Here is a 23,236-nt window from a genome sequence, read left to right on the forward strand (position 1 = left end):
AAATGAGTATGTATATATAAAGCACATCACCCACTCTCCGTTGGTCGGTGTGGGATCTTACAAATTATGTAACAATAAATGCATAGAATTTGCAAAATAATGGAAAGACATCTGATTTATTCATCATTGGGAAAATCCATACAAATCTAGAATATTCATCAACAAAGCTTATGTAATATCTAAAAGCTTCAATAGACTTCACAAGTGAAGGTCCCCAAACATCTTAATGGATATTTTCAAACATTACAGTTGACCTATCTTGTTTTACATGGAAAGGTAACCTATTCATCTTGCCATGAATACATGCAAAACATAGCGATGGACAAGAATATGAAGCAACAGGAAACTCAGCAACATTTAACATTCTATTTAGTATTTCCTCAAATTGATGACCCAACTTTTTATGCCATACTGAACTCTTTATCTTCTTTCCAACAAAAGCAGCATTATTCCCAAGCTTTGCAACAAAAACTTTGAAAACACATTGATCAGGATCTTGAACAGCTCTCCATCATCACTCTTTCCTTGGTACAACACCATCCGAGTTACCTTGTTATGTATAAAGAAAACCAAATCATCACAAATGAACCAACATCCATTATCTCTGCACAATTTCTTGACAGATAGTAAATTCATTGTTATCCTTGGAACATGCAGAACATTATGTAAAATTATAACATGCTGAGAAGTTTTAATAATAGATGAGCCAATGTTTGAAACTGGCAAACCTTCTCCATTACTAACATTTATTTTGGCATCACCATTATAAGGAACAAGATTGTTTAAGACATCAAGATTTGATGTCATATAGTGAGTAGCACCTGTATCAACCACTTATGTATTAGCTGATGCAAAGTCATGAATATTCTGAACTCCATTTGTTGCATTAGAACCATGAGCAATCATTCAAGTAATTGAGGCTAGAGGTGGAGCACCTTGGTATGAAAAAATTGTTCCTATGAAAACATTCCAATGCTATGTGACATTTCTTCCCACAAATTTGACATATCACAAATCCACTTGTAAGTTGACCACTACCAGTTATGTAAATTCAATAAGGACACATCAGTCTTAACCCATTCTTTGTAAGCATTGGATATTTCCTTTGTCACCTCAGTTTCAGGAGTAATACGGAACTTAGGTGGACACTGTGACTCTCCATCAAAGAAATAAAAAAGATCATACCTCGAAGAACTTACTGAAATTGGTAATTCCATATGACAAAATTATCCTCTTGTAAATTCACAATAAGCATACCCAAAAGACTGAATTTTGACCACATTAGACGCCATATCTTCTTCTCAAAACAAAGAAACACACTTCAATCAAATAACAAAATATTGCTTGTTCTAATCGGCCTTTTTGAGTGAACAAAACTCAAATCAATCAAGAATTAATCTTTTCAGCAGGGAAGGAATGATATTCGGCCTTTATATTCCTTCAACAAGCTTTCATGAATTGGCAATCAGCCTTACGAAACATAAGATCATACATAGAATTTTCACTGTGACATGTGAACAAACATATGGAATGCACGAATCAGAAACGAAACCTGAAGATTGAGTTCTTGATTGGAAAATCCCGTTCGAAAACACCAAAAGATCCCCAACACTCAGAGACAATCACAACGGACGAACAACCACAAAGATCAAAATAGTCATCGAATGATAACATGATAACAGTTTTGCTATTATGCAGAAAACCCGAAAAGGCAGAGAGAAAAACTAAAGAACAATTGAGAGAAAACTAAAAAGAAATGAAATCTTTTGTATTGATGAATCTTCACTATTACATTTGCATAGTTTCAGTTGTTATTAGAGCTATGGAAACTTAGTAGCCAAGCTACTAATCTAACTAACACAACCAACTTCTGACAAACTTACTTAACAACCTTGCTGACATGGCACTCCAAATACTAACCACCTATGTTGACATGACACTCATCATTAACAACCTGATTCTATTACATTCAACAATCATAGCGTTTATTAGGTCCCGACACTATCTTTTGTTGATTTTTAAAGTTGAAAAATATAAAAATAATGAAAACTAATAGCAGGTCCCCCAAAGAGATTTGTATGTGTCCAAAATCTTGGGAATGTCCTAAATTAATTTTAGAAAACATGTTGTGTGAATAGAATGACTCTAACTTTGGCTAATAAAAATTCTCAAAATCGATTGGAAAACTGTGGGTTATAACTCACAATTTTTGGGAAAAAATTGAAATTTTGACTTTAGGAAATATTTTCCATCAAAGTTAAGGAAAATGTTGAAAGACCTTTGGATGTGATCCAACCGTTCATTAGGCCCCAAGTTATTTTTTATTGATTTTTTAAAGATGCAAAATAGAAAAATATCTATAAATTTAGGTTTTAAATAATTGATTTCAAGTGTATAAATATGAACTTATAATAGATTTTGCACGAAAAATATATTTTGAAGAACATGAATATGGTAGTTTGTTGTTATGGTAAGAGAAATAAAAGAAAAATTAACCAAAAAAAAAACTGAAAAGAAAAAAAAATTGAAAAAGGAGGATCGGTGATGCACCCCGACCTGAGATGTCCACGTAGACACCTGAATCGCGATGTGCTGGCCAACACCTAAAAAGTGACGAAGCCATAAAGTGTAGTGATGTGGAAAATGTGAATAAATTTAAACCTTAAAGTGACTAATTAGAGCGTGCATGTGAGCGGGATTGAACTTATATCACACAAGTGATGTCAGAGCATAGATAAAATGCAATAAAAGAAGAGTAAGAACATTTATACCGAAAGGAGGGATCCTCCTACATGTCAGCTTTTGCAATTAAAAATCGTCGACAACATGAGCTCTGCCACTAAAACCTGGAGGGGCGAAAAACAAAGGTGAGTGGGCCTAAAAAATAAAGTTTTGTAAACCATTTTCGAAAATGTGTAACCCCTGACTGTAAAACAAGTACAAAGTTTCTTGAAAATATTATAATACTAGTATGTAATACGGTACCCTGCAACAGAAATGAGTCGAAAGATGTAGGGTACAACAACAAGGTATTTCAACATAAATCCCAAATCGTTATTACAAGAAATCAATGCTCATTAATTTATGTAGGCACACAAGTCCATTGCAAAGATATTCAGACAATGAAATAGGCTGGGTGTAGGTTCTGCATTCTAGTACAACATTACGTGAGCTACGCTAGTCGCATCACATAAGAGTCCAACACATCACACAAAAGGACATGATGGCACTTAACTCTGGATCCAAAGTGAATGTAAATAGTGCATGTGATCTACACGTGAAGCTAGTCCTTGTCCTAGAACAGTACAAATAACTAAAAGACACAGTGCAAACATGTAATGATGAGCAGATAAAATGTAAGGATGTCATGCCACAAGTTTATGCTCACAAATAATATTAAAAACATCAAGTGTACAAAAAATCTATTTGCAAAGCTCAACATGGCATGTCACATCATAATATATAAAAGCAGTTTTTGGGAAAAATCACACACACTCACAAGTACATGCATGTCGTAAACGTCCAACTATTCTGCTCGTTGTACACCTTCGGAATGTCCTATCCTAAACGGGAAATAACTACACTAATTATTTAGGGTAAATTACAAAGTAGCCCCTCAGGTTTGAGGTCTATTACAACCACATACAACATCTTTAAAACATTTCACTTTCATACCTCACTTACTATTTTATTTCAAAATAATACATTCGTTACATTTTCCATCCATTGATTTGTTAAGTGCTGACGTGGCTGCCAAATGTGTGCCACATGGCAATAATAATATTTTTTTTAAACCTGAATCTTTTAAATTAAAAAAAAAAAAAAAGCCTGAAACCCATCCCTCCACGCTGCCCTTTCCCCATCACCACCGCAGAGCTTTCTTTCCAATCCCTCTGCTCCTCACGAAGGTCCTCCGTCACCACCCGATCTTGCTGTCCATCGGGCCGATTTCTCTTCGCTACCCTGCTGCTCCTGCTTGTTGTTGTCTTCAGCGACGAAGATGATGCGGGGGAGGATGACGTCCTTGGGGTTCGAATTCGCATTGGGGTGGGGTGGGGGGTTGCAGGGGAGGTGGGGATGGGGTGGGCTGGGATGGGTGTGGGATGGGATGAGGGTTACGGCGAAGGGATAGGTTTCAGTCCTTTTTTTTTTTAATTATTATTATTATTATTTGCAGGGGTGGGGGGTTGTGCGTAGGTGGGTCGGGAAAGTGAAGAGGGAGGAGCGGTCTGAGGGCTGCGATGGTGATGGGGAAGGGCTGCGGTGGTGATGGGAGGAGATGGAGGTGGGTCGAGGAGGGAAAGGTTTCTGGGTTTGTTTGCAGGGGTGGGGGTTGAGTGGAGGTGGGTTTCAATTTGAGTTTTTTTTTAATTTAAAAGAATCAGGTTTTTAAAAATAAAAAATAAAAAAATTATTATTTTTGCCACGTGGCACACATTTGGCAGCCATGTGGCACAAATGTGGCGGCCACATTATCACTTAACAGATCAATGGATGGAAAATGTAACGGATGTATTATTTTGAAATAAAATAGTACGTGAGGTATGAAGGTGAAATGTTTTAAAGATGTTGTATGGGGTTATAATAGACCTCAAACCTGAGGGACTACTATGTAATTTACCCAATTATTTAAGTAATAAACTTAATTTCTCCTAGTTTGCACAAGAATGGTATTTTCATCGAAAATTTCTAAAATAACACAACAAAGTCATTTCTCAACCATTTTTCACATAAGAGCATCAAAATGAAGCTTAGGATGAGAGGAACGTTTTTATACCTCATTGGGGGAACAAAACTTGGTTAGAGGTGACGGGAAATTGGCTTAAAAGCCATTGCCATATTCAGGACTTTCTAGATATAGTAGGTTTCGAGTATGCAAGCTCAAATCCATGGTCTAAGGGTTGTGGGAAGTCATTCAACACCTTCAAACTCGATCAACTCAACAAGGTTTAGATGGGTTTAGCTTGGAAAAATCCTACAACTCGCTAGAAAACATGGTGCATAAGGAAAAAGCTAAACGATACTTCCAAAAGCCACATGCATGTCAAGGAAACATTTGAACAACTTGAGTAAAGCTCAGAAAGTGAAGAAATCTAAGCTTACCAAGCCGGAGATGGATTTTTTCATCGGTTCCTTCGAGATATGAAACGAAAATTTCATATTTTTCCCGAGTTAGGCACGGCCACGAAATTTTGGACGAGTTGTAGGGCATCCTTGGTGTTTTGAGAGTTTTTGGGTGGCTTTTGGAGGAATCTTGGATGAGATGGTGATGTTTTGAGAATTTTTGGAGGTGGTTATGGTGATGTTTTGACAATTTTTGGAGGTGGTTATGGTGTTGCTTTGGCGTGTTACCGAAAGGGAGAGAGTTACGAGAGAATGAGAGAGTCTGAGAGGGGTGGGATAGGGGTGGGAGAGAGTTGAGAGTTGTGTCGTTGGGTGAATTATTAGAGAGAGAGAGTAGGCTAAAAATGGGGAAAAGAGAAGGTGTGAAGGAATCGGTCAAATGAAAGAAAATAATGAAGTGATGTGTGTGATGGAACAAGTGTGGGTTTCTAAAACCCAAAATAATTAATTTTTGGGTAAATTACATAATACCCCTTTAGGTTTTAGGTATATTACAACCCCATACAACATCTTTAAAACATTTCACTTCCACACCTCACCTACTATTTTATTTCAATATAGTACTTCCGTTACATTTTCCATCCATTGATCTGTTAAGAGCTGATGTGGCTGCCACATTTGTGCCACGTGGAATTTTTTTATATACATTTAAAAATAATTAATTAAAGAAAATTTATTATAAAAACCCTAATTTCAACTTCCCCAACTCGAAGTTTTGCTCTCTCTGCGATTCAAGCTCGTAAAAACCCTAATCTTATCTCTCTGCAATTCAAGCTTGTAAAAACCCAAATTGCAGTAAACCCTCATCCATTCTCGTATGAAGCAACTAGGGAAGCTCGGTCATCGGGCTCAAGTGCTCCGCGTTGCTCAAGGCACTGAAAGGTTTAGGAGTAGATTGGAGTCTTGTCGCAATAGGGGTTCGTGGGTCGGGTCGAACTCGAACGCTGATAGGTTTAAAGGGTGGTCCGGTTCAGATAATGGAAAATAGTCATTGGACTTGCAAAGCATGAGCTGGAATAGTTGGCATAGCTAAGACATGGGCAGCGTCGGAGTTGGCGTTGGAGGTGGGACTTGGCAGAAGTTAGCGTGAGTTCTGCGTTTATGAAGATCTCGGACCGGGTGACGGAGTATGTGGCGGGAGAGCTACTATCGCTGTGCTGGGCGTCAGAGAATAGCCAAGACGAGGCCGTGCCGACTGAGGTTCTGACGCAGGTGAGGGAAACGAGGGTGAGAAGAGAGAAGGGGTTGGAGATGAGGGAGGTAGTTGCAAGGCTCGGCATAGGAGGGAGAAGAGGGGTGGGAAAGGTTGTCGGGAAGGTGGGGTGGGTTCTGCATTTTTCAATTTTTGTTGTTGTTGAGAAGATTCAGGTTTAAAAAAAAAAAAAAAAAAAATTTTGCCATGTGGCACAAATGTGGCAGCCACGTCAGCTCTTAACGGATCAATGGATGGAAAATGTAACGGAGGTACTATATTGAAATAAAATAGTAGGTGAGGTATGAAAGTGAAATGTTTTAAATATGTTGTATGGGGTTGTAATAGACCTCAAACCTGAAGGGGTATTATGTAACTTGCATGACCAGCCCTCAGCATTAAGCACCTTTTAACACTGTTTTTTTTTTCCAAGCTAGACCAAGCAGTGATGCACACTGCATGAGATCAGTTTTTAAAATTTGAATTTATCTCACGTGAATTTACATTGTTTCAAACAAAACTTCTTCGTTATAACTCCGAATTGAGTTCAATCTATAGCCATGTATTCGTAAAAATTAGTACTATTAAAAAATAGTAAAACAAGAGTGGAAAAGTGAAAGGAAGATTGAGGTCCACGTGGAATCTCAAGGGTATTTTGATCATTTTACTATTACTAAGAATAAAATACAATAAATTTCGGGATGAGATGTCACGATCGGTACGAAGCTAGCAATTTTTTTTGGGTACAGTCACAAGCATTCTAACGACTTCCCTTAAGAACGATTGGTAGCGAAGTACCGGTCGTATCCTTTTCTATTGTTTAAGTTATTTTCTCATTTTTTTCTTCATATTACTTTATTTAGATTCAGGTATCTTTAGATTTATATCCTTACTTTCTATTTTGTTTTCATAATTTAAAAGAAAATTTTCACCGAAAATACATATGTAGAACATGAAGATGATAGTTTGGTGTTGTGGTATGGGAAAATGAAAATTTAACAAAAATAAAAAAATAAAACATAAAACAAATAAAATTAATGGTTTAGGCGCAGGGAGACGCATTTCAAACTTATGTCCAAGCCCAAACTCATGCCTTTGGGAAAACCCAAGGCGCATCTGAAGCAATAAAGGTTCATGAGGTTTAGGGTTCAGGGGTGTGTGAATAAAAATGGGTGAATAGTAACGGGCCGTAAAAATAACACCTTGAGTTCATCGCGTTTCAATGGCCCTCGCACTAGAATTTTTCTCTTGCCGAGGTGTGGCGGACAAATATTTTACTTTTTAGACGGGGTTACTATGTTAAAATTTACGATTTTAATGTGGATTCTATCATGGTTTATAAATGCCCCACCCTCGACAACAGTGCTTTGTTCGGCCAACGATGGTTCACCCCTTGGATCCCCTGTTAATACTACTCTATAAATGCCCACCTTCGCCACCAATGCTTCATGCAGGTAACTACGGTCTACTCGTGGGATTAAACTAAATCTACCCCATATAAATGCCTTAACCCTACACCTATTGTTCGTACGGCAAACCATGGTTGACACGTGGGATTAAAACTAAACCCTATACCCTATAAATGTCCTACCCATGACACAAATTGTTTGCACAGGCAACAATGGTTGACCTGTGAGATTAAAACAAAACCCTGCCCCATATTGACAGTGGCTTATATATGCTCCACCCTAGCACCAATGCTTCGTGTGGGCAACAATGGTTGACCCGATGCGCCCAAGCCACATCATTTTGCGTGCGTTCGCCCGCTTTATTTTGTTTACATGAAGCACGCCTAGTTTTGCATGCTAGAAGCCTATCTCTTTTTGGTCCTCAATTTCCTTACGTCGAGCCTGCCTTGTTTTGCATGCGTGAAAGCCTGTCTCATTTTCTTTGTGTTGAAAGCCGCCTCGATTGCTCACACGGTATACACCTTGTTTTGCGAGCCATATTTTTCATGTGTCGACATTGCCTTTAACGTGACAGAAACCCGTATAGTTTTCTATGAGCAGAGCCTGCCTTATTTTTTGTGCACTCGAGTTCACCTCATTTTGGTTGGGCATAGCCCATCTATTTTTGCATGTCTAGCTCATCTCTTTTTGCATGTCACATTTTTTTCATGCACCGAGCCCACCTCATTTTGGTGTCCCTAGGTTTCGTCGTTCTACAAACACAAAGTTCACCTCGATTTACATGTCGTATTTTTTTGTGAACTAAGTCTACCTCGTTTTCTCGCCAAAAACCTGTCTCGTTTTTTGTGAGAGAAGCCCACCTCATTTTATGTGCATCCAGGTTCACTTCGCTTTGCATGCGCAGAGTTCGCCTCGTTTTGCCTGAACCTATACCGCCTCATTTTGGGTACATGGAGCTCGCATCTTTTTGCACCCACCGAGCAAGACTTCAGGGAAATTTTTTTGCATGGGAGTTCAGAAAAATGTTGCAAGACCTTTGGATGTGATCCTAGCATTTATTAGGTCCCGAAACTATTTTTCATTGATTTTTAAAGTTGAAAAATATAAAAAATAATGAAAACTAATAGCAGGCCCCCAAAGAGATTTATGGGTGTCCAAAATCTTGGGAATGTCCTAAATGAATTTTAGAAATCATGTTGTGCGAGTAGAGTCACTCTAGGTTTGACTTATAACGAATGTTGTAAAAATTCTCAAAATTGATTGGAAAACTGTAGGTTATAACTTATAGTTTTTGTGAAAAAAATGAAATTTAAATATTTTGCATCAAAGTTAAGGAAAATATTGCAAGACCTTTGGATGTGATCCTACAGTTTATAAGGTCTCGGAACTAATTTTTTTATTGATTTTTAAAGTTAAAAACATCGAAAAATAATAAAAACTAATAGCAAGGCCCTTAAAGAGATTTTGTAGGTGTCAAAAATATTTGGAATGCCCTAAATCAATTTTAGAAAACATGCTTGTAAAAGTTCTCAAAATCGATTGGAAAACGTGGGTTATAAGGGATGGGAAAAATACCCACGAGTATGGGTAACCGCAGTTATCCGCACAATTAAAACTCACGATTAAGGTTATGATTAACTGTTTAAACAAATAAATGGTTATGGGTATAACCGTTTACATGTAAAATTTAAATGGGTAGTTATGGATATTACTCTCGGTTGTAAACGGGTACCCGTTAACCGTTTATTGATCCAAATGAACATTTTACCCTTGCCTTCGCTCGCATATATCTCCTTCGTTATAATTCCGATTGGCGAGCTATTTTGCCTACATTTCGTGGGATTAAGCTCGATCCAATTATACTTAATGTGATCTCGAAAGATTACATGATTTGACAAAACTTAGAAGATCAAATGGACAACGAAACTGAAGGAAAAAATTTTGTCCTAGCTAAGAACAAGTAAGAACATTTGAATACATATGCAAACTATTAACACATTAAAGTAGGCATGCATTCAAAAACAATTCATAAAACCCATGACTTTCAAAGCCTAGTATATGGTGAACCAATAAACTCTTTAACAAACTTAAAGAGAAGAAAAGATTTAGAGATTCTTTACCCTTGAAGCTCATCCTTGATTACACAAGGGATTCACCCAAGTGGAGGGCCTTCAAGTCACCTCTTTGCACCTTGGATCTTCCTTTGAGGATAGAATCTCCAAAACACCAAAAGCTTGATGTCTCTAAGTCTCCACACCAAAGATGTAGTGTGAAGATGAAATGGATGTCTTAGAAAAGAAAAGATTGCTAGCTAAATCCTCTCTAAGTGGCCGGCCTCTTTAGAGAAAATGAGAGAAAATGTTTCACCTCATTTCACCAAGAAAAACCCTTAATGAAAATAAAGCTATAAAGTTGCTTTTATACTTCATTACAAGTGAGTGGCAAACTTGTAATTAATCCAAGTTTGCTTCATTCGCCCTAATGGCCGGCCTTCCCTTTGTTATTGGGCTAATTGCCCATTTTGTTTTGGTTGTCATACAACTTAAACATAATAAGCCTTGTGGACCAAAACGCTTTTGGGCCCCGAAGCCCAAAACCAACTTAAAAGCCCAATACGAACATTTCGTATAATTAATTAACTATTTAATTAACCTTGACCATTTTTCAATTAAACCATTTAATTGCATATCCATTTCATTTGATTTCTTCATTTTCATTCTTACTCGGTGTACGATCCATTAGGTTCCATTTAGCGAGGTAGTGGGCGATTGTTACTCTTAACGATCGATTGTGAATTGAAACCACATTTCAATTCTCCCTTAAAATTAGTGTTTGCTAATCTTTAGGGCTTCCACAAACCATGAGTGACACCTAGCAGCATGTCATGGTTACCCAAGCTAAGTAGAAGTGGTTGGAGAACCTATCCAGTTACAACTACAATGCAATACGGTCATTCTCTAATACAATACTCTTAATCACATTGTTTAAGTGATAGTTTGTTTCATGTCTACTATCCAATGTGATACTTATCTATATGATTCAATTGAATATGATTTGGAACAAACTTCCTAAGTCATATTCATATGCTTTGGCCAAAGACTCTCGAATCATATCTTAGAATATTCTCCTTCCACCATGGAAGGTTAGAGATTCCTTGTTGTGCATTCATATGCCTACATGACTAGGTAGCTTGACCACAACAATGCCGTGGACACTCCATTGGAATGCCTTTGACATGATCAAAGATCAAGGACCTAACCATTAGACATCTATGATGCCTCAGGTCAAAGGACTACTTTGCATATTGCAACTCTCGAGTTCTTACATAACATGTATGTTCGAACTCTCTTTTGATCGTTGTTCAGTGTACTCGATCACTCTTTCGAGCACCTATGTGTTTGCCTTAGTGTCCAACACTAAATGACTTGAGACTAGTCATACTCACGCTTGAGTCGACATAACACATACTAACCTTAGCGGATTGTCAATGCCCAATTGGCAATCTTATGGCTAGGAACGTTTTAGGAATGAACATAAGAGAAAGGTCTCGATAGTCTAACTTACTTAAATCACTTATCTCTTAGATCAAATACATTCATTGGATTCCCTTATTGTTTAAACACATGATACAATAAATAGTGATTAACAATAAGCTTTGCCCTTCATTAAACATATAAAGGTTTAATACAATAAGTATTCCAAAAGCTATTACATCAAATGAGTGGCTTTGTGGGCATACTTCCAACAGAAACCCGATTTTCCTTGTTAATGGATATGCTATTGAGAGTTACTGGCTTCAAACGGAGCCAAATGTTTTGATCAAAGCTTCACTTGAAGAAGGGCATTAAACCTGGTTATTACAATCCAGAATGCACGCTCTTAATCCTTCAAACACTTCTTCAAACACTTGTACCCTTGAAGATGTTGGAAGTTTTGATATCCCTGTTGGTAATTTATTAGACTTGACAGTCACACCGAAAATACTTCTAATTAAGAGTAATGCTAAGGAGATTAAAATTGGAGACTAAATTTTAGAAACTAAATGACATGTGAGTTGATAATTGATTTATTATTTAAGCGTTGATGGATCCGCTCATTTTTATTGGTGACACATAATTTAGTTTGAAAATTTAGTCTCTAAATTTAATCTCTATCATTACTCCCTAATTAATATGTGCATGCATGCAACTACTCGGCCAATAGCATTTGATTTCTTACTAATTCACTTTTGTCAAGTAACTTGCATCAATTAATAAGATGCTTGAATTGCTTGGACCAAGCGTAAAGGTGCATGAGTTGTAAACTATAATTTTAATTATTGGAATGAGAGAACTTAAAAGATTAAAATACGGAAATCATGTTAAAAGTACTTATTGCTAATTAGGGCTTATTTTGCGGTTTAATTTTCTGATATTATTCTTCTCACCAAGGAGGGAAATATATTTTGTACAAGATTGATTTACAAGGAAAGAAACACCAAATAATATCTATCCTAATTACATCCTGATTACAAGGACCCAAATAGGTAACTAGGCTAATTACAAAGGTTAACTCTCCAACACTCCCCCTCAAGTTGGTGCACAAATGTCGTCATGCCCAACTTGACAAGAGAGTTGTAGAACGCTTGACTGGCAACAGCTTTAGTTAAGATGTCCGCTAATTGATCCTCTGACTTTACGAACGAGAATTGAATAATATTCCCATCCAACTTCTCCTTAATGAAGTGTCTATCAACTTCCACATGTTTCGTGCGATCATGCTAGATTGGGTTGTGTGAGATATCAATTGCTGCTTTATTATCACAAAACAAATTCGAAGCAGACATTGAAGGACACCCGAGTTCTTCGAGTAACCTCCAAAGCCATAATAATTCACATACTCCTTTTGCCATACCTCTGTATTCCAGCTTTGCACTTGATAAAGCAACCACTTTCTGTTTCTTACTCCACCAAGTCACTAAATTTCCCCCCACAAATGTAAAGTAACCCAATGTGGACCGTCGATCAGTAATATTCCATGCCCAATCTGCATCGGTATAACCTTCTATCGGGCAATGACCATTCTTAGAAATCATGATGCCCCTACCCGAGGCAAACTTTAGGTATCGTAGAATGCGTTCAACCGCACCCATATTCGTATCACTTGGGGAATGCATAAATTGACTAATAACACTTATTGCATATGCAATATTAGGCCTTGTATGAGATAAATAAATTAACCTCCCAACTAACCTTTGATAACGATCTCGGTTAGTGGGAACTTGATCAGGGTGCACGGCAAGATGGTGATTTTGGACTATAGGGGTGTCAACTGGTTTACAATCAAGCATTCCAATTTCGACTAACAAGTCAAGAACATATTTTCTTTGAGATAGAAATATACCCTACTTAGATCAAGCTACTTCTATACCCAAGAAATATTTAAATCCACCAAAATCTTTCATCTCAAACTCAGTTGCTAAGTAATCTTTCAGGCTTGAGATCCTCTTTATCATCACCCGTAACAATCATATCATCTACATAAATAATAAGTGTCGTCAATTTACCCATTCGACGTTTCAAGAAAAGTGTATGATTGGAATTGCTCTGCCTGAACCCATACTTCCTCATAGCTGTCCGGAACCTACCAAACCATGCCCGAGGTGATTGTTTCAATCCATACAATGCCTTATTCAACTTACACACCATTCCGGTTTGTGAAACCGATGCATAACCAAGTGGAATATCCATATACACTTCTTCTTTAAGATTACCATGTAAGAAAGCATTTTTCACATCAAATTGTTGTAATGGCCAATCCAAGTTAGCCACCAACGAAAGTAACACTCTTATCGTATTAATCTTTGCTACCAGAACAAATGTTTCTGTATAATCAACACCATACGTCTGAGTGTATCCCTTGGCCACCAATCGTTCTTTGTATCATTCAATTGACCCATCAGCTTTGTACTTGATGGTGTACACCCATCGACATCCCACTCTCTTCTTTCCTCGGGGTAGCAAAACTAAATCCCATGTTTGATTTTTTTGAAGTGCATCCATTTCTTCCTCCATTGCCTTAGTCCATTGATCATCAGATAGTGCCTCTTTCAATGAACTTGGTGTGCTATCATTGGATATTTGTTGTACAAAAGCTTTGCCGGGTTCTGATAATTTATGTGATGACACATAGTTGGCAATGGGATATTTAGAGCCTTTCGTTGTTTCCGGTGAATATCGATTGGTTGGCTTTCCTCGGTTGTGCTTGAAAGGTAACTAATAATTCGGAACATTAGAGGATAGTAGATCTTACCTCAGGAATATTCTCTGAAGTATGGTCATTTGACGGTACTAAATTTTGAGACAAGAGGGAGTAGTATCAGTAAAAGTCTCAAGATCGACAAGTGGCAGCACTATTGCCGTGGGTGAGGAAAGCACTGCCGTGCCTACCGCTGGCTCTGTGGGCAGCGATGCTGCTTTTGTTGGTTGGGTTGGCACCACAGCCATTGCAGGCTCGGCTACTGGCTTAGCTAATAGTGGCAATGGAAGATCAGTGGTAGCAGCCATGGTCTAAACTTGCTCGTCATGATGTGTCTCCCCCTAAAGATGAGGGTTGGAAGAAGCCGGAAAGTAATACATCTCAGACTCAGAAAAAGTAACATCCATGGTAGTATACATCCGACGTAAAGGAGGGTGGTAGCAACGGTACCCTTTCTGATGTAGTCCATACCCCATGAAAACGTAACGGATAGCACATGGGTCAAGTTTTGTCTGTTGATTTTTATGTAGATGAATAAAGGTAACACATCCAAAAGCTCACGGTAGGAGCACCAAAACAGATGGTAGAGGCACGAATGTAGCAAGAACTTGCAAAGGTGTAAGAAAATTCAATACTTTGGATGGCATACGGTTGATAAGGTAAGTGGCAGTCTGAAGAGCAACATCCCAAGAGGAATAGGGAACATCCGCTCCAAAAGGAGCAGTAAACATCAGCCTCAAGAAGAGCCACCCCATTCCGTTGAGGAGTCTGAGGACAAGTAGTCTCGTGGAGTATTTCGTGATTAGTTAAATAATGTGTAAAATCATTATTAACATATTCACCACCATTATCAGAACGCAAATTCCGAATTTTAGTAGAAAACTGTGTCTGAACCATGGTGTGGAATGTCTTAAACTCCAGAAACACATCACTTTTATGCTTAAGAAGGTATAACCATGTCATTCGTGTGCAATCATCTATGAACGTTACAAACCACCTAATACTAGATGAAGTAGTAATCGGAGATGGTACCCAAACATCCAAATGAACAAGACCAAAAGGAATAACACTTTTATTAGAATTCAACGGATAAGAAACACGGTGACTCTTGGCAAGTAAGCAAGTGTCACATTTAAAGTTTGAAACCGAACAACCAACAAATAAATCCAAAAACATATGTTGTAAATAACTGAAAGATGGAGACCCAAACGGCAATGCCATAACCATATCTGACGCCATTTGTGATCAATGGCTCCTTGGGCGAGATTGACCTGTCATGTACTAACATCGTCCACAAAATAGAGATCCCCCCTCTTAGTACCACGACCAATTATCTCCTTCGTGATAATATCCTGAATAAGACAAAACTTTGGATACAATAGTACACAACAGTTCAATTGCTCAGTAGCTTGGCCATGAGACATCAATTTATGCTTTAGTGAAGGTACAAGTAGTGTATGCAGCAAAGAGAGGGTAGGCGTGAGGTGTACAGTGCCAACGCCAGTTACCGATAAGGTGACACCATTAGCATTAGTAATATTTCATCGAAGTGGAACAATATCACAAGCTAAATCAGTGGGGTCATAAGTCAGATGGTATGTGGCACCAGAGTCAATGATCCAACTGGACTGAGTATCACAATTATTCATATTAAAAGCATAACCACAATTACCTGAGGACTCCGGAGGCATGTCAGAAGAACTGGAAACATGAGGATTCATGGTAGGGTCAGTTAGGGTAGTAGTGTTTAGTAAAGGGGTAGGATCAGTTAGGATGAAATTGTTTCCATTGTGGAGTGGTGATAGGTTCTCCATGGGAGGGCCGAATTTGCTTGAGGGAACGGGTAGAGTAGAAATCCTAGGATCTCTGCTCTGATACCATGCTAATTAGGGCTTATTTTGGGGTTTAATTTTTTTATATTATTCTTCTCACCAAGGAGGGAAATATATATTGTACCAGATTGATTTACAAGGAAAGAAACACCAAATAATATCTAAGGAAAACTAATGAAAATGGCTTGAAAACTTTGAGTTTTAATGATAAGGACAAAATAAAGGGTAAAGTGAATAGTACCAGGATTGACTTTTTAGTGTAAAAATGTGGTTTTTCGTTAAAGTGAACAGTACCGGGTGCTTTTCGTTAAAATTCCCTAATATCTATCCTAATTACATTTTGATTACAAGGACCCAAATAGGAAACTAAGCTAATTATAAAGGTCAACTCTCCAACACTTATAAACGGTTAAAAATCATGTAGACAAGGAAAAAAAGAAAGATAAATGAGTAAAAACGGTAAATGGGTTAGAAAAAAGATAAACGGGCATGTGTTACGATTAAATGAGTACACGGTTAAAGGTATAGCTTTCAACTTGATGCCATACTTTCTTTCTCATTTGCCATGCTACTAGGTTTTATTTTGTTTCTCCTTTTCTATGGTTCATCGCACACCCGAGGGTGGTAGAGAATCAGATATTAAAGTATTCATTTTATTCTTTGAAAGAAAAGCAATGCTACAACAAAGTTTGGAGGATAAGCAAAAACGAAATCACCTCTTATTTATTCTTTTATACTAAAATCCCCTTAATATAAATATAAAAAAGAGTGAGATTGCTTAACTAATGGCATGTGTTCCATGAACTTCTCCTTGACAAATACAACCAGATCAAACTGTAGGGAAGTACTCTTTGATAAAAATAACAAATAAAATAAAAATAAGAAGAAAAAAAAAACTGTAGGGAAATGGTCAAAGTTGAAAGCGCCCAAGCTCCTATTTTTATTTAAATAAAAAAAAAGAATTAGCTAGTAGTTTTGCTACGCAGTTCACTCTGTTAGGAGTCAGAAAATGTTTCAACTTTTTCCTAACCACCATCGGCTCCTATTGAGAAATCTGATGTTATCCGTTTGAAAAAAATTCCCTAGCCATAAAGATCACAGATTAATAGATTATTGTCCAAAACACCCCCAAACTTTTAAGTGGAAAAAGGATGACATGAAATATGAAAGGAATATTTGGCCAAAGAGAAAAAGAGATATGAAAGGAAGATAAGAAAGACAGCCACTAGTATTCTTAATTGTCATCTCCGGAACTCGAAAGCATCGTAACAAGGATAGCCTACAACCCAGCAGGTTTTGTCGTTATAAAGCTTGAAATATTCCAATTTCACACACAAATCCAATTTAGACTTCACACACAAATCTAATTTAGGAATCTGATAGAATTTCCACACTTTCACACTACAGAATTAGTATATTCATATATAATTTATGTGGGTTATATGTCATATACTAAAATTCAGCACACTAAACGGTTTCTAAAGAAACGATATTATCTACACCCAGAGGTGGAGGAATGGGCTAAGTCTCACAATTAGCTAATAATAATGTGGTTCAAATTCGTTTTTGGCAAAAATCGAACCTAAAACCTCTCACTTACAAGTAAAGAGAAATATCATTAGACCGTAGTGAAGTGCCGATTTAGTTCCTGAACTATCAGCTCAGGGAAAATTAGGTCCTTGAATTATTTTTTTGGTAAAATAAGTCCCTAAATTCAATAAAAATTGCTAATTTCATCCCTACTATTATATTCAAAACTATTTAATCAAAATTTTCGTCAACTTAAGTAACTTGACACATACTTTAGAATAATTCCGTTAGACAGGTGGCAACTTCCCATGCAAAGCTTAATCGTTAAGTTTTTTCAACCTTTTTCCGTGAGAGATCTGATCTAAGTGGTTTTCCACTTAATCTCCTTCCTTTCTCACCTATAAGCCCTTAACATTTCATATATGTTGCGAATCTAATGTCTAATTTACCCTCCAAGTTAACGTCTAATTTACCCTCCAAGTTAACTCCACTATTTTTTTTATATAAAAAAAAATTATCAATCTACCCTCCAATGTATATCACATGCAGGTAACATGACTTAAATTTACGAAAAATTGAATGTAGTAGCTTTAAATATAATATTAGGGATATTAGCAAATTTTTATAATTCAATGATTGATTTTTCTGAAAAGTTAGTTTGGGGACCTAATTTTTACTTAGACGATAATTCAGGAACTAAATTGACAATTCAGTTGTAATAGAGCACCTCAACCATATTAAACGCCGAACAAGCTGTTGTAGCCTCAACTTTTTTTTTTTTTTTTATAAATGTTATTTTAATTTACCTTTACAAATATCTTCACCTAAAATATCAAATTCTGACAAAAGATGAAAAATCAGAAAGATTTGGGTAAATTACATAGTAGCCCCTCAGGTTTGAGGTCTATTACAACCCCATACAACATCTTTAAAACATTTCACTTTCATACCTCAAGTACTATTTTATTTCAAAATAATACCTCCGTTACATTTTCCATCCATTGAACCATTAAGTGTTGACGTGGCTGCCAAATGTGTGCCACGTGGGTGCCAAATGTATGCCACATGGCAAAAATAATAATTTTTTAATTTTTTTTTTTAAAAAATCTGAATCTTCTAAATAAATAAACAAAATGAAAAAAAAAAAAAAAACTTAGAAAACACAAAACCACCCCCACAACCTCTCCTTACCCCTCTTCTTCCTCCCAACCACGTTCCTCTCCTCCACTCTCTTCACCTCCCCTCCCATCCAAAAACCCACCCCACCCCCACCTTCCCCGAGCCCTTTCTCCTCTTCACCCCCACCCCTTTTCCCCATTCTCTCATATGTAACCTCACCCACAACATTCCAACATATTCAAATCATGAAATTGAACAACAATTTTCTCAATTCATACATAGAAATCCAAGAGTTTGGCCTTAAGGACATCAATCACCATTCATTGAAGCTCTAGAGTAAGGACGACCTGGCATCCCAGCCTTGAGAACCCTAGCCCTAGAGTTCCTTTTCAGCACGTACTCCTTGTCGTATGACCGCAGAGGGAGGTGGCTCAACTGCGGGAGCTTGTCGCCTGGGGCGGGGTTCGCAAGAGCTTGTCGTCGCTGGAGCTAATCGTCGCCGGGGGGGGGGGGGAGGGGGAGGGTAGTCACACAAGCTTGTAGTCGCGGCAGGGGGGCGATGGGAAGGGCCTCTGTGAGGTGGGGTGAGGTGGGTCATCTGGGAGATGAGGTGTGTAAGTTTATGGGTTTTTGTGTGTGGGTGTGGGGGGAGGGGAAGGGGGGGTTCAACTTTTGCTTTTGTTTTTTTAAGAAGATTCAGGTTTTAAAAAAAATAAAACATTATTATTTTTGCCACGTGGCATACATTTGGCAACCATGTGGCACACATTTGGCAGTCACGTCAGCACTTAACGGATCAATGAATGGAAAATGTAACGGAGGTATTATTTTGAAATAAAATAGTACTTGAGGTATGAAAGTGAAATTTTTTAAAGATCTTGTATTGGGTTGTAATAGACCTCAAACCTGAGGGGCTACTCTGTAATTTACCCCAAAGATTTTATTTTCTTAAACCATTTCCAACTTTTGGGTTAAAACCTAAAATTTTTAATCCTTAGAAATGTTTTTTTGGATTAAATTGTTGGCCCGCGACTATTAAAGAATGAATTTAAGATATTTTTTTTGAAGTAACTTTTTTTTTTCAAAAAAAAAATGCAAAGTATTCTAATTTAATTTTATGAAAACTTTAACCTAAAAATATTTAGATTCCGATAAATATAAAAATCACTAATCCAATACCATGAAGCTCGCAGAACACTATAAAAGAAACACATGAAAGAATTTTTTTAATTATTTTAATCATTAGATTTAAAACTTTTTTTTTCATTGGATTTAATTATATTAGATCATAGGTGTTTAATTCAATGAATTTATAAATATAAAACTAAAAATACACATATATGATGGCCTCAAAAATAATTTTAGGTTAAAACTCATATTTACCTCAAGAATTAAAGTAAGTTAGAAAAAATTTCAAACTTAAACTTTAAGTTTTACTTCAAGAATTAAAGTAAGAGAAAATTTCGAACTTAAAATTTAAGTTTTACCACGTCAAACTACAAACACCAATCAACCAGCCAAGCCTCTTAGCTCTCAATAGCTAAAGCTAAAGCAGCAAGTGGCCAACATGTGGGGCCTGTTGCCAACATTTTGCGCGTGACTATTTTCCAAGGCGCGTCTTTTTGGCGCGTTACAAGCTAGGTCCAGTTGCACCCAAAAACCAGGTCTGAGAACTTAGGTCATCCTCGATCGATCAGGTCGAGGGTTAGAGGGTTGAAAATAACCCGAAATTGATGCTAAATTGACATTTGAGCACTAAGTGTTCTTGGGTTTGGAGAGGATTTAGTTACCAGATGTTAAAATTTGGGTTTTAGCCTCACCTTTTGGAGTTTGTTAAGATTTGAAGATACATGTTTTGGCACACATTTTTTATTTTTATTTTATAAAACTCATTTTGTAATATATTTTATCGATTTTCACTTTATACATTTTTGTTCATCCTTCATAGATTATCTTAGTAAAAAATTGATAAAATTCAAAAAGATTAAAACATTCATTTGTAGTAAAGAAAATAAATAAATACAATCCTATAAAGAAACGCTAAATATAGTTCAACGGCCCAATGTTTTTGAATTTAGATGATTTTGATAGATTTGAAGCTAGACATAAAAAATAAACAGTTAAATTATTAAAATAAATTATGAAGTGAACCTCACAAAAACATATATCAAAAACATATGCCTCCAAATCCGAACTCTATATATATATATATATATATATATATATATATTGTCATACACTAGAATCAATCTTATCCTTTGCAAAGTATGGGGAACACAATTGGAGGAAGAAGGAAAGCAAAGGTAATGAAAATCAGCGGGGAGACCTTCAAAGTAAAGACCCCGATAAGGGCATGGGACGTAGTGAAGGACTACCCAGGTCATGTCCTATTGAACTCAGAAGCTGTGAAACGTTTTGGCGTGAGGGCCAGGCCACTGGAACCACAAGAAGAATTGAAGCCCAAGAAAATATATTTTCTTGTCCAACTCCCCAAGTTTCCGGCGGAGGAAGAAGAAAAACAAGTGACAAGAAGAGTGCGGTCGGGTATTCAAGTGAGTGCCAAGGACAGGCTCGAGTGCTTGATGCTTTCACGGCGGTCGGTGTCGGATCTTACGAGTGTTAGGGCATCGTCGACAACGTCGAGTTCATCATCGGAGGGACCGGTGCGGATGAAGATGAGGCTGCCGAAGGCTCAAATGGTAAAACTGGTTGAAGAGAGTAAGGATGACGTGGAAATTGCTGAGAGGATAATAGAGCTTTATATGGTTAATAATGGTGGAAAGGTCGAAGGGCAGATGGTGGAGAAGGAAGAAGGCGTTTTGCAGCGGAAGCGCGGTGGTGGCAACCTCAAGCCGAGTCATGAGGTATGAGTCTGACCCTCTTTTTTGTTTTTTGTTTTTAAATATTTTGAAATTGGGTGTGCATCTTTTTCTGGTAGAAAGATAAGATATTTAATCAATTTTGTTCTTTTTCTTTTGTTTTTAGTGCTATAAACTTGGTTCAATTCCCAATATTCAGGTGACCTATGTTTATTTATTTTTTTGGAGAACTTCAGGTGACCTATGTTAGGTGTTCATAGTTTTGCACTCTTGAATTTTTTGGTGAAAGTTTTGCACATTTAAAGGGTGGTTATTGAGTTTGTGAATTATTCTTACAAAGTGACACTTCAAGAAAGTTGATGTGCTTTTTTCTTTCGTACAAGTGATGTGACCATCGAATGCAACTTGGGTTGATGAGATGAATGTTTTTTTTTTTTTTTTGAAATAATTATAAGCACACTTTTTCTTAATCGCTTCTCTTTCATTAGTACTTATATATGGAATATAAATATTCTAAATCAGCTTAATTGAGTACAAGTATTACGAACAATTTTAATTGTTTAATTATGGGCAGTTTTAGTTGTTCAATTTACATATGTGCATACGATGACACTGTGCTGTTTGTAGAATGTTTGTTTTTCTTGGTCAATTTTAGGCTTCGAATAAGAAATTAGGTCAATGTTAGGCTTGAGAGAGGGAGAGAGGGACACAGAGAGAGAGAGAGAGAGCGCATTTTCTAGAAAGTGGACCTTATTGCCTTCCTTGTTTAATAAAGTTAATAGTGGATGCATGCCTCTGGCTTCTTACTGAAAATGTAAATACACAAATAAAAAAAACACCTCTTAAGTGTCCTCAATTAGTCGATTACCTCACACCATAGATCAATAGCATGTTCCATACTGAATACTTAAACATGAATCTTTTATTGTTAAAATTACGTTATCACATGATTTTACCAATTCACTAATGATACTGTAAGACCCGATATGCTTATATCATAAATCTAGTTAAGTTGCACTATTAATCTATAAATACATATGATAATGAGTAGGATGAACCTTCCGATAACACCATCTTTCAGTATTACAGTCTACATATTCAATATAAAACTTTTGTCAGCGAATTGTAATATTCCTCACATAAAATGGTCAAATGCGTCTTTTAGTTCTTAATTTGGTAACTCGTACCGTCGAAGTTTCTACAAAAAAAACCCAAAGGAAAAGAAAACCACAATGGTTAATGTAATCCCCTTGCCGCATGACATTTTTTCCGAATTAAGTTCTCTCTTAAGATACAGAGTCATGAAAGTTGCAACCAAATATAGGGTCCTGGAAGCAAAGTCGCCACAAAAAAGTTGCTACCTAAAATACTAGTGATATAGAACAGTCTACAAAAAAAATTTCTACTGTAAAGTTTCTAGTTGATGATAAAATTTTCATTGTGGGTGGAACACGATGAGGTACATTACGTGTCATTATACAAATGGTGAGATATGTGTGTTAAAAGTTAATAACATGAAAAATAAAATTTCTCACCACTTATATAAAAACACGTAATGTATCACTCATGTTTCAGTAACAGTGAAAAATTTCTCCTAGTTGAGCGTGTAAGTGGAGTTTACATGTCAAATCTTGAGTGGAGAAGGCAAAAAGAGAAAGGTAGATGAAAATGGTAGCTAACATTCCTCTTTCGGTTAATATCTCCATGTATGAATTGACAATATTCCTTCTTTGATAACATAATTTTGCAGAAGCGAGTGAGTTTTGTCCCTGTGGAAGAAGAAGAAATTCGTTTAGATCTTGCCCCTCAATAGCTAGCGCTAGCGCATGCAGTCAATCATGGAAGTATCAAAATTTGCAGACTTCATTTTTGGTGCCTTGATTTGTATATATGTAACATATATATTTGCAATATAAACAATATTAGCTCCTGTAATTCTTTTTCTCTTTGTATAATATAGAGACCGTTCTATGA

General features: G+C 36.8%; 1 protein-coding gene and 1 long non-coding RNA gene across 3 annotated transcripts; one reads left to right on the plus strand and one right to left on the minus strand.

Annotated features, from left to right (window-relative positions):
- Positions 1-97: 97 nt before the first annotated feature.
- On the minus strand, positions 98-2,761 carry LOC126634351 (uncharacterized). The gene is made up of 2 exons (XR_007627303.1): positions 1,553-2,761; positions 98-549 (listed from the first exon to the last, which is right to left on the minus strand). It is a non-coding gene; the product is annotated as an uncharacterized LOC126634351 (long non-coding RNA).
- Positions 2,762-20,647: 17,886 nt separating this feature from the next.
- LOC126634030 (uncharacterized protein At1g66480) lies at positions 20,648-23,236 on the plus strand. Of its 2 annotated transcripts, none has more exons than XR_007627162.1 (2): positions 20,648-22,920; positions 23,013-23,236. XR_007627162.1 is itself a non-coding variant. In XM_050304516.1 (2 exons), exons 1-2 carry the CDS (start codon positions 20,711-20,713, stop codon positions 23,073-23,075), a joined length of 660 nt encoding a protein of 219 aa, XP_050160473.1. In that variant the 5' UTR covers positions 20,654-20,710; the 3' UTR covers positions 23,076-23,236. The 2 variants fall into 2 exon arrangements, 1 of the variants encoding a protein (XP_050160473.1); XM_050304516.1 differs by having other exon boundaries at positions 20,654-21,307.

Source organism: Malus sylvestris, chromosome 9, assembly GCF_916048215.2.
Source record: "Malus sylvestris chromosome 9, drMalSylv7.2, whole genome shotgun sequence".
Taxonomy (NCBI): Eukaryota; Viridiplantae; Streptophyta; class Magnoliopsida; order Rosales; family Rosaceae; genus Malus; species Malus sylvestris.

Excerpts from the sequence above, each read along its gene's own strand:
- LOC126634030 (XM_050304516.1), top strand. The coding sequence starts at position 20,711 with ATGGGGAACACAATTGGAGGAAGAAGGAAAGCAAAGGTAATGAAAATC. Across the intron at positions 21,308-23,012 it reads ACCTCAAGCCGAGTCATGAG|AAGCGAGTGAGTTTTGTCCC; the intron begins GTATGAGTCTGA and ends ATAATTTTGCAG.